The sequence below is a fragment of the Arachis stenosperma genome, chromosome 1, assembly GCF_014773155.1.
Source record: "Arachis stenosperma cultivar V10309 chromosome 1, arast.V10309.gnm1.PFL2, whole genome shotgun sequence".
In the NCBI taxonomy this organism is placed as follows: Eukaryota; Viridiplantae; Streptophyta; class Magnoliopsida; order Fabales; family Fabaceae; genus Arachis; species Arachis stenosperma.
Window position 1 is genome coordinate 122279744 of NC_080377.1, and position 13082 is coordinate 122292825.

The 13082-nt window shown below is 32.6% G+C and overlaps 1 protein-coding gene across 1 annotated transcript; it reads left to right on the top strand.

The window, feature by feature from the left end:
- Positions 1–9515: 9515 nt before the first annotated feature.
- Positions 9516–12653, top strand: LOC130969642 (acetate--CoA ligase CCL3). The gene is made up of 3 exons (XM_057895475.1): positions 9516–9838; positions 10519–11106; positions 11571–12653. The coding sequence occupies exons 1-3, from the start codon at positions 9626–9628 to the stop codon at positions 12465–12467; spliced, it is 1698 nt and encodes a 565-aa protein (XP_057751458.1). The 5' UTR covers positions 9516–9625; the 3' UTR covers positions 12468–12653.
- Positions 12654–13082: the final 429 nt, after the last annotated feature.

Consider the following 13082-nt stretch of genomic DNA (forward strand, 5'->3'; position numbering starts at 1 on the left):
CATGTAGTCAATTTTCTGCCTAAATGTCGCTGCGGTCTTAGATAACCACACTGTGGATCGTTCGGAATGACTCAACCTGCAACACATAACATTGAAAAAATTAAAAAATGTGACGTCATTCAAATATGCAGCATAAATAGAATACACAACTAAAATAGGAACTGCTACTTTCGAGCAACTCGTACGTTAGCCGCTGGAAGGTACTGCCTCAGAACGGGTGCAATACAAGGCATTTACTCCCGTGTCCAAACAAACAAAAGATTAAGAGGGCAATCTATCTCCTTAGTATCATACCATGATGTCCCCAACTGTAAATGTGGATCCGCTGAAAATCGCGGAGCAACGGTAGATATTTTGCGTGGGCATATGCTATGGACTTATCCGCGAATAGGGTCGAACCCAGCAAACAAAAAACCTGACATCTGACGTATCTTTGAAAAGAGTCCAAAGTGTCAAATGGCTCTGCATCTCTGATATGACGAACCCATGCCAGCTTTATATAAGATTTGGAGGAACTACTTACAATGGATTTGCTGCCAAAAATTACGATGCTCTAACTCTGCAAGAATTCGTGACTGCTATCTGTTCAGCCACTCACAACTTTTCCATTAATCGGTAGGCCAAATATATGAGCCACGTCTTCTAATGTAACGATAACCTTCTCCACCGGTAATACAAAGGTGTGAGCCTTCGGTCTCCATTTTTTCACAAGAGCAGATAGTAAAAGGTAAAATTCCCTTATCATCCCAATTTTCGAAATGTGATAGAATTTTATTGCTTGTAAAGCATCTTCTACCATCAAAATTCACGTCTACGGTGGATCAAGTTTAAGAATCATAAAATTCCTGTTAAGCTGGTACAACAAAAATATATTCATTCGCTAAATATATTTATTAGTTTAAATGAATGAAGCTTATAATAAATAATTATTTATTATACTAATTTATATCAATATAAAATAGAATAAAAATATTATATTATACTAGTTATTTAGTAATGTAAATACCTAACTAAAAAATTTATTTATTAAAAATTATATTATTTATTACTTTAATAAACCGACAACAAAATATAATAATAATTATCCTCAAATAATTATTGTAACGAGTAACCGAAAAAAATTATTTTTTTCCGATGTTTATATTATTTATTTATTGGTGTAAATAAAAAAATATTTATTAATATTTTTATTACTAATCATAAATAAAACAACATTTATTTATTTAAATATTAAAAATAAATAAAATATTTATTTTTAAAAATAAAAAATATCAAAATTTATTAAAATACAATATTAGAAATTTGTTTAATAATAATATTTATTTATTTATTAATATTTTAAATTATTTATTAAATCTATTAATTACAAATATAAAATAAAATAATATTATACTGAAAAAATAAAAATATTATCCAAAAATAATTTAATATTTATATTATTTATTAAATTTAATAAATAATATTAAATACAAGTAAAAATAATAATATTAAAATAACAATGCTATATCATCATTATCTAACACTAAAAAATAACATTAATTAAAATTAAAAAATTTAAATACATAAATTTTTTTATCAACTTACATAAATTGAATGATTCAAATAACTGCTAATATGTTCTCTGAGTATTATATAATTACGAATTATTTTTAGTCAATACAAATTTATAATTTTTTAATGCATGAAATCACTCTTATTTTTTTTCTCAGCACATTTACTAATTCTCTTCTTCTTCGACTCCCCTCCCCAAATTTCTCTCTGAATGCATTAACTTCTCTTCTCCAAATTTTATTGTCATGAAGAGGGTTGAGCTCAATTTAAAGAGCTTTAACCTTATGTTGTTTTTTCTTAGAAAAAGGCTATGTCTCGTGTATGCAAATATAATTTCAATATTCCATTTTTGTGTTGCACAAGACTATGCAATTTCTTGAAAACATGTGGAAATCTCCGCAAAAATTGTATAGAATTACTGAGTAGCGTGTCTACGACGAAATCTGTAATTACTGATTGGCATCTCTGCTCAGCACATTTCTCGCGTATTGTCAGAGAACATTCACCTTAGTGAAAAACTCTAACTTACTCTAACGACATTATGCTAACACGCTCTTCGCATGTTAAACTCACTCATAAATCTACAAAATATTTTAATTGTCAATATTAGACAAAAATATTATTACACTTTTTATATGAAAAATAAATTTTGAAAAAAAACTCAACTCATCTTTAATCGGTTCTTATTAAGTAAGAGCAATACACTTTTTATTAATTAAACAATTTAATTTATCATTTTCTATATTTTATATGAATATTTCCAATTTAAAAACATATTTTCTATATTTTACACTTATAATAACATATTAATTTTATAAAGCATTGTAATATTTATTTTTTCCGAATCACGTTAGCATTCACGGATGGAAGACTTCCTTAACTTAATACTTCTCTCTATTCCACATTGATATTCACTTTTTTTAATTCTAATTACAAATTACATGAATAATATTTCTTTTCTTTTCCTTTTTTGTTGCGTTCAGAACTACAATAAAATTCGAAAAAAGACGTATTTAATATTATTTTTTATTTTTTATTTTTTTATTTTTTTTGGTCTTGGATATGGTAGATTTTACATATTTGGTTTTCGGTCAACAATAAATCTATGTTTAGAAGATATAAGATGCACCGCAAGACTTGGTTGAGTCGCAATTATGTTTGTCTTGCTCTAAGGTGCACCGAGTTCAAATTCCAACTGATGTTAGTTGTTGTTTAAAAATTCATAATACTTATAGTAATGTGTGTGAGTGTGTTGTGTGGTTGTGTGAAACATATGTGTAATGTTTAGGATTGGGTCTGTCTAATCCGTTTGGCAAAAAAAAAAGATATAAGATAAGATATATGAATTTTTGTTTTGGTTTCCCACGGTATCCCCCAACCCGACAGGTTAAGGACTAATCCGTCGCGGTACTGAACTTCATTTAAGAGTTTGTCGCTGGTCAATAGGTTGCTGCAAGGCGGGATATATGAATTTTTTTTGTCATGAAGATATATGATTGTATAACCTGAACAAATGTAGAAAACATGATCCTGGCCCAACTTAGGCCCAACATTACCCAAACTTCGTGGCGTAGAAAAACAAGTTCGTTCCAAAAGACTAGGGAGAATTGGGTGAAGGTCAGTGGTCACTCATTTTTTTAGGTAAAGAGATAGATAACGGCATAACGCCATACACACATCACAAACGAATCTCTTTCAAATTTGTGGACAACAACCGCTGAAGCTGATATTTGAGAAGCCCACTAAGGCACTAACCAAACTTGTTTGCCACTTATTTATTTTTCTCTTTATTTATTTGTGTTGTTGACTTGCATCCTCATTCAATCCATTAAGAACTAAAATTGTTAATAAATTTATTATTAGTTAATAAATTATTTTATGAAAAATCACATTTATATAAATAGACGAATAAATCGATAATTCGACTAAATTAAATTAAATGTTTGTCACTTATTCGACCTTTGTGATTGTGTGAATTAAATATTTAATTTTTATTATTATTATTATTAATAATCTTTGACTTATAAAAGTAAAAGATAACTAAACTAAGAAGCAAAAATTTATGTCTAATAGATATATGTTATAAAATAACTAAATAAATAAATAAATAAGAGGTAACAAATATAAAATAAAGAAATATAAAGAGAGAAAAAGAAGTATTGTAACATAAAAAGAAAGAGAATTGTTTATTATTTTTGTGTGTAGTCAGAGGCATAAGCCTCTATTCATAGGCGTATATGATAGTAGTTTTTCAAACTACATTAAATAAGATTCTCTTTGGAAACATAAGTTTTGTGGAAAATGAGCATTCACCTCAGGCTATCTTATCACAACACTCTCCTTTGGATGATCATTTAGGATTATTGCCTTATTAAAACCTCACTAAAAAAATACCCAATGGAAAAAAACTTTAGTGAAGGAAAAAAAGTACAATATCTTTTGTGATAGGGACTGCCTCATTAAAAACCTTGTCAAGAAAAATCCAATGGGAAAAAACCTGATCAAGGAAAAAAGAGTACAGTCTCCCCCTCTTGCCGACATGATTTAATGTCTCGAAATTGACGCATCCCAATCTCATGTACCAATCTTTCAAAGGAGGATTTTGGGAGTGACCAGATTATCACTTGAGCGGATCTGTTGGATATCAATTGTCCATTGATTTTTGAAGATCATGAGTGAAGAAGAATTTGGGAGAAATATGCTTTGTGTTATCACCTTTGATGTATTCGCCTTTAAGTTGAGCAATGCATGCTGTATTATCTTCAAACAGGACAGTTTGAGCTATCTTATGATCAATCAGTCCACATGATGACAGAATATATTGAATCAGACTCCTCAGCCAAAAACACTCGCGACTAGCTTCATGAATCGTCAGTATTTCAGCATGATTAGAAGATGTTGCTGCTATCGTCTGTTTCGTGGACCTCCATGATATAGCTGTACCACCATATGTGAACAGGTATCCTGTTTGAGATCTCCCTTTATATAGATCAGACAAGTAGCCAGCATCTGCATAGCCAACTAATTGTGACTTGGATCCATAGGGATAAAATAATCATATATCAGCCGTTCCATGAAGATATCGAAAGATCTGTTTGATTCCACTCCAATGTCTTCTGGTTGGAGAGGAACTATATCTTGCTAGTAAATTCACAGCAAATGATATATCAGGTCGTGTATTATTAGCAAGATACATTAGTGCTCCAATGGCACTAAGATAGGGTACTTCAGGACCAAAGATATCTTCATTTTCTTCCTTAGGACGGAATTGATCATTTTCCACATCCAAAGATCTTACGATCATTGTGGTACTCAAGGGATGTGACTTATCCATATAAAATCTTTTCAAGATCTTTTCTGTTTATGTTGCAGTTTTCTTTATGAAAACACATGGACAGATATCATCATTCTTGAATCCATTTTTTTCCAGATACTCAGTAAGACGATTATACCACATTTGTCCAGATTGCTTTAGACCATATAAAGATTTTTGCAATTTGACTGAGTATAATCTTTGCGAATATTCATAGGATGGTTTAGATATCTTTAGTCATTCAGGGGCTTTCATATAGATATCCCGATCTAATGAGCAGTATAAATAGGCTATTACCACATCCATTAAATGCATGTGCAGTTTATGATATGCAGATAAACTGACCAAATAACGCAATGTTATCGCATCCACTACAGGGGAATACGTTTCTTCATAATCTATACCGGGCCTATGTGAAAAATCTTGTGCCACAATTCGGGCTTTATAGCGCACAACTTCATTTTTCTCATTTCGTTTTCTCGCAAATACCCACCGGTATCCAACAGGTTTTACATCTTCTGGTGTACGGACTACAAGTCCAAAGACTTCACGTTTTGCAAGTGAGTCTAACTCAGCCTTCATGGCTTCTTTCCATTTTGGCCAATCATTCCTTTGTTGACATTCTTCGACTGATCTTGGCTCAAGATCCTTACTTTCATGTATGATATTTAATGCCACGTTATATGCAAATATTTTATTGACAATTGTCTTATTTTGGTCCCATTTCTCTCCTGTAAAGACATAATTTATCGAGATATCGTCATTTTCACAACTTTCAGGTACCTGAACGTCTTCTGGCGTTAAAATTATATCAGAATTTTGGACAACTACAGGTCTCTCTACTATGTCTTTTCTAACAGGAATAGTATTTACCTCTTTTCGCTTTCGAGAATTTTTGTCTTTGGAACCGACAGGCCTGCCATGCTTCTGGCGTGTATTTGCTTTGGTGGCAATTTGTCCAACTGGGACATCAATTCGAATTGGGGAATTTTTCGCTGGTATATAAGATTTGGTTATTCTCTTTGTATCGAAAAATGCATCAGACAATTCATTTGCTATTCTTTGCAAATGTATAATCTTTTGAACTTCTAGTTCACATTGCCCTGATCGAGGATCTAAATGCATCAAGGATGATGCATTCCAATTAAGCTCCTTTTCAGGAAACTTATTCTCTCCCTCTAATGTTGGAAATTTTGATTCATCAAAATGACAATCCGCAAACCGGGCTTTAAATACATCTCCAGTTTGTATCTCAAGATACCTCACTATGGAGGGAGAATCATATCCAACATATATCCCCAATTTTCTTTGGGGTCCCATTTGGTGCTATTAGGTGGTGCATCGGGAACATATATCGCACACCCAAATATTCTTAAATGGGAAATATTTGGCTGTTGGCCAAAAGCTAATTGCATAGGAGAGAACTGATGGTAACTCGTTGGCCTCAAACGAATAAGTGCTGCGACATGTAAAATAACATGCTCCCAAACCGAGGTTGGAAGATTTGTTCTCATAAGTAAGGGTCTAGCAATTAATTGGAAGCGTTTAATAAGCGATTATGCTAACCCATTTTGTGTGTGAACATAAGCTACTGGATATTCAACACTTATTTCATTAGCCATACAATAAGCATCAAAAGTTTAGGAAGTAAATTCACCAGTATTATCAAGATGAATTGCTTTGATTGGATTTTCTGAAAATTGTGCTTTTAATCGAATAATTTGAGCCAATAATCTCGCAAACGCCAGGTTGCGAGAAGATAATAAGCACACATGTGACCATCTCGAAGATGCGTCTATCAGGACCATTAAATATCTAAAAGATCCACATGGTGGATGAATAGATCTACATATATCACCTTGAATTCTTTCTAGGAATTCAGGGGACTCAAATCCAAAACTGGTGATGGCCTTAAAATTAACTTCCCTTGAGAACATGCAGCACAACAAAATTCACTAGATTTAAGAATCTTTTGATTCTTTAGTGAATGTCCATGAGAGTTTTCAATAATTCTCCTCATCATGGTTGTTCCTGGATGACCCAATCTATCATGCCAAGTTATGAATCATTTGGGTTAGTAAACTTCTGGTTTACAATGGCATGTGATTCAATTGCGTTAATCTTAGTATAATACAATCCAGATGAAAGTGAGGGTAACTTTTCTAATATAACTTTTTTATTTAAATCATGAGTTGTGGTACATAAATACTCATGATTTTCCTTATTCATAGTCTCAATATGATATCCATTTCGGCGAATATCTTTAAAACGCAACAAGTTTCTTCGAGACTTGGTAGACAATAGTGCATTATTTATTATGAATTTTGTTTCTCCAGAAAACAAAATTATAGCTCTTCCGGAGCCTTCTATCACATTGCCTGAGCCAATAATAGTATTAACATATTCTTCTTTTGGCACAAGATGGATAAAATATATCACTTTTAAGAATAGTGTGCGAACTTGTACTATATGCAAGGCAAATATCTTTAAAATATGTCCTTACTATTTTTCTTCAAAGACAAATGATAATAATAAAATGAGTAAAAGTACATGCACAATAAAATTATTCACATGAATACTTAACAAACACATACACATATCAAACTATTTCATCATTGATCAAATAGTCAATATTTCCTTCAGAATCCTTAAAGAAATTAGATACATCATAATGAGTGGTGGAATTTTCATCATTTGAAACACAATTTGTTTCCTTTCCTTTGTCATCCTTTTTCAAGGATGTTTGATAAAGATCAACTAGGTGCCTTGGGGTACGACAGGTACGTGACCAATGGCCATTTCCACCACAACGGAAGCATTTATCCTCAATTGATATACTTTACCATTGTTTCTTTCTTTATCCCACTTCTGGTGAGATCCTTTGTGAACGTAATTCCTTTTCCTTCCATAATTTTTCTCGTTACTAAAACTTTGCCATTTACTTCTTTTGGGGTAATGATTTGCCGCATTTACTTCAGGAAATGAGGCGGCACCAGTTGAGCGCGCTTCATGATTTCTCAAAAGTAACTCATTGTTGCGTTCAGCAACAAGAAAAAGCAAGATTAACTCAAAATATTTTTAAATTCTTTTTCTCGATACTGCTGCTGCATGAGCACATTCGAGACATGGAAGGTCGAAAAAATTTTCTCTAACATATCGGGCTTGAGGAAGTATCATCGTCTTTTGATGATTGTACCTTTCTTCAAGGTCTTTCCACTGATCTGCTGGATCTTTTAATGTGGGATATTCATTTTTCAATCATACGTCAAGATGATGACGAAGAAAAATTATGGCTTTGACTTTATCCTTTTGGGATGTATTATTTTCAGCCTCAATGGTATCTCCAAGATCCATTGAATCAAGATGGATTTCAGCATCTATATTCATGATAAATAATTATTTTCAAATATATCAAAAGCATTATATTCAAGATGAGAGAGTTTTGACATAATGAAAATTTGTTACTTGGAGTTTTTCTAAAATTTCGTTAGAGTTTCGTGCTGATAACGTGTTATAAAATAACTAAATAAATAAATAAAGAAGATGTAACAAATATAAAATAAAAAATATAAAAAGAGAAAATTATTTATTATTTTTATGTGTAATATCTTCAGAGGCATAAGCCTCTGTTTATAGGTGTATATGATAGTAGTTTTTCAAACTACACTAAATAAAATTCTCTTTAAAAACATAAGTCTTGTGAAAAATAGATATCCACCTTAAAATTACAATAAAACGCGCTAAGTTTTGCTTAGGCAATAACCCATAAAATTCTTTTTCAAAAAAGAAAGTAAGTAGAGTTTTTTAATACAAATATGTTATATATATTAAAATTAGTTACTAAAATTAATTATTAAAATAAAATATATATTAAAATATAAAATACATATTAAAAATAATTTAAATTATATATATTTGTACATAATTTTATAATAATTAATTTTGATAACTAATTTTAACGTGTAAATAATATTGTTGTTTTCAATATATAAATGGATTGGTGAAGTTGGAAAATTATAACTACGGGTAAAATATAATTTTTTTTTCGGTAAAAGGGTAAAATATAAATTTGATAAACTACGTTTATCATGAATGAAAGTAATAACAAGATTTGCCAATAACTATCATGCTTTTCACCAAAATAAATAAATAGGCATCATGCCATTTTAAAGGTGTCATTCTTAAAATATTTAAATATATGTATTTTTATTTTTATGTAGACATTAAAATAGATTATCAATTACCATTTTTTATTACTTGACATGGCCAAAAAAAGTCCATTTATACAGTAATATAATATAAAAATATTTTTTTATACTAAAATCATTCATTATATATCTATTTAATTTTTTTAATATATTTTATATTTATACCTAATTTTAGTATATATTTTTAATAAACAAAACATCATAACAAGTAAAAATAATATATGATAACTTTTATTTTTATTAGTTACTTATATAATAAAATTAATATTTAAAAATTATTAAATAATATAATTAATTTAACTATTAATTTCACTTATCCTTTGAATATTTTTCTCAATATAATGAAAAATCATACTTATTCTAAGCCGCAGCATGGCAACGCCGCCGATAATATAATAAACAAAGAAATATTTTCTTCTCATATATATATAACGAGTTAACGATCAATTTGCCATTCATTTCTGTCTTAATCATTTTTACTTGCAAAAAACCACACACACACAGAGAGCGCCAAAAAGAAAGAGCAAGAGCGAGGTGCAGTGCATAGGCGACGATGGTGGCGCGCGACATAGACGAATTGCCCAAGAACGCTGCCAACTACACAGCGTTGACGCCGCTGTGGTTCCTGGAGAGAGCAGCTCAGGTGCACCCCACCAGAGCCTCCCTCATCCATGGATCCCGTCGCTACACGTGGCAACAGACTTACCACCGTTGCCGTCGATTCGCCTCTGCTCTCAACAATCGTTCCATCGGTCTCGGCAACACCGTAAGTATTCTCTCTTAACATCAACTTCTTTACTCTCTCTGCATAAACAGGTTGTGAGGTTTTCGCTTTTCACTTTGCTTTGCTCGGATTTATATTTTGTCATCTCATTCCGGTAGATTCTTATTTTTAGTGTTCACGGAATCAATAGTATGTCAATTTGCCGCAATTTTTTTTATCAATGTTTACATAGATAAGAGATCAACAAAGTAGCTCTGTTCTGTTGTACCGTATTGCAGTAATTTTTTAAGAGCTAATCTAAATAATAATTGAGACTATAATTTTTAGCATAAAAAATAGAAATTAGTTAGTATTGAAGAAAAAAGTACTGATCGAATAATATTTTTCATTTCTTTTAAATAACATTGTAATAAATTATTTATAAATTATAAGTTTAATTTTTAAAATTTGTAACATTTTAGAAAATAAAGTTGATAAAGCGAACAAGTATGCTCTGCACATTTATTATCCTTAATGAAAGTTCAACAACTAAGACTTGGAATAATAATCACACTACTCTAAAAGTCCAATGTTTAATGCTAATGGAAGCACTATATAATCCTAATTTACCCGATATTGTTCCATGCTGGCGTTCCGTTGTCGTGTTTTTTCTTCTTTCGTTGATGATTAATCAATATCAATACTAATGCCAAGTTTAATTTCTTATACCAATGTGAGAGCAGGTTGCTGTTATTGCACCCAACATTCCAGCTCTGTATGAAGCTCATTTTGGAATTCCAATGGCAGGAGCAGTATTGAACCCTGTTAACATTAGGTTGAATGCATCCACCATAGCATTCCTTCTTGGTCATTCCTCCGCATCAGCCGTAATTGTGGATCAAGAGTTCTTTACCTTAGCAGAGGAAGCTTTGAAAATATGGTCTGATAAAACCAAAGGCTTCAAGCCTCCACTTTTAGTTGTGATTGGTGATGAGAACTGTGATCCTAAGCAACTAAGATATGCTAAGGGAAAAGGAGCAATTGAATATGAGGATTTTCTTGAGAGTGGTGACCCTGGATATGCATGGAAACCCCCGGAGGATGAGTGGCAAAGTATTGCATTAGGTTACACTTCTGGTACAACTGCTAGTCCTAAGGGTGTGGTGTTACACCATAGAGGAGCATATCTTATGTCTCTAAGTGGTGCTGTTATTTGGGGAATGAATGAAGGAGCTGTGTATCTTTGGACACTACCTATGTTTCATTGCAATGGTTGGTGCTACACTTGGACCCTTGCTGCTCTATGTGGTACTAACATATGCCTTCGTCAGGTAAACTAATATTCTTTCTGTTTCAAAATGTGTCGTTTTCCACGAATTTATGTCCTTGAATGTAAATTGCATTCAAATATGAGTGAGGGAATGTCTAATGCTTTTATTTGAGTGAGGGAAACAAGATGAAGACTTAGATGCAGTTGTCTTCGTGTGAAGTTGATAGCAGAGAACTGTTAAGTGATTTGACAAGTTTGACTAAATTGTTATCTAACGATTCTCAACTATTAACTTCGTATGAAGACAATTGCACATGAGTTTCTACCAGAATAAAATGAAGTTAACTTGTTACACATGCCTTATTGATTCTAGTTTAAGCTTATCACTAATGCTAGTTGAAAATTATGCCTATGCTGTTTTGCATCTATGATATACATATAGTTTATGTTTTCTTTAAATCTAGCTAATTGAGATTATTGTTATGGATATTGATATCAAATAGTTTTTTTGTGTTTTTTAACCAGGTAGCAGCTAAGGCAGTGTATGAAGCCATTGCCAAGTACAAAGTGACTCATTTTTGTGCAGCACCAGTGGTTCTCAATACAATAGTGAATGCACCACCCGAAGACACCATCCTTCCTCTGCCTCATGTTGTTCATGTTAATACAGCTGGAGCTGCTCCTCCTCCTTCTGTTCTGGCCGCAGTGTCCCAAAGAGGATTTCGCGTCACTCACACTTATGGCCTCTCAGAAACCTATGGCCCCTCCACAGTCTGTGCCTGGAAGCCAGAGTGGGAATCGCTTCCCCCCGAAACCCAAGCCAGGCTCAACGCAAGGCAAGGGGTTCGGTACATTGGCTTGGAAGGCCTAGAAGTGGTTAACACAACAACAATGCAACCTGTTCCTGCTGATGGCAAAACCATTGGCGAGATTGTGATGCGTGGCAATGTTGTGATGAAAGGATACTTAAAGAATCCCAAAGCCAATGAAGAGACCTTTGCAAATGGATGGTTTCACTCGGGTGATCTCGCCGTAAAGCACCCAGATGGATACATAGAAATCAAGGACAGATCAAAGGACATAATCATCTCGGGTGCTGAGAATATCAGCAGTGTGGAGATTGAGAATGTTATGTATACACACCCTGCAATTCTTGAGGCATCAGTGGTTGCAAGACCAGATGAGAAATGGGGTGAGTCTCCTTGTGCTTTTGTGACATTGAAGCCAGGAGTGGATGCTAGCAACGAGCAGCGTCTTGTTGAGGATATAATGAAGTTCTGTAGGGCCAAGATGCCTGCTTATTGGGTCCCAAAATCAGTGGTTTTCGGACCCTTACCTAAGACAGCTACTGGGAAGATTCAGAAGCATTTGCTAAGGGCCAAGGCTAAAGAGATGGGACCTGTTAAGATCAGCAAGTTGTAAGTCACATTATAACAGAGATCATGACGAAATAAACGTTGCTATTAGTCCTTGCTTTGTGTTTTCAAGAATGTACTAATTAGTTAAGGTTTCTTTCTCATAATAATTAGTGTACACCTTTTATAAATTAAACTCGTGTAATAATAATAATAATAACAATAATAAATGTAAGTTTATTCAAAATGATAAGTTTAAATTAAGAAGTTATGTGTTTAAGTATTGAAAATAATAATTTTTTGTTATGAACTATATATAATAATGGTTTAGTAATCACCGAGAGTTTTAATTTAAGTAACACTCTTGTCCCTACCCCACAGTTGCTTGACTTCAACGATAAATTCCATATTATTTCCCGAGGGAGAAGAATCAAGAACAAATAAATTGTTTTTCAATAAACTTTGAAGGCATTTCGGCAATGTCGTGTAACAATTAACATCTCGATTCTCGAAGTTCCGGTGTACTGGGGAAATTTTTAAAAAATGGAATGACAATTGCGTATTAGATAATCAATCTAGCAAGCTGGCCAAATTACATGGGAGGTACAGGGCACTAGTTTATTGATTGAAAGTTATCCTCTCTGCATACTAGAATTTGCTTGACCATGGGAAGGGGCCGCGT

Bases quoted from the DNA above. Each gene is read 5' to 3' on its own strand.
- LOC130969642 (XM_057895475.1), top strand. From the start codon at position 9,626: ATGGTGGCGCGCGACATAGACGAATTGCCCAAGAACGCTGCCAACTAC. The intron at 9,839-10,518 runs GTAAGTATTCTC...ATGTGAGAGCAG, and splicing joins CCATCGGTCTCGGCAACACC to GTTGCTGTTATTGCACCCAA. The intron at 11,107-11,570 runs GTAAACTAATAT...TTTTTTAACCAG, and splicing joins CTAACATATGCCTTCGTCAG to GTAGCAGCTAAGGCAGTGTA.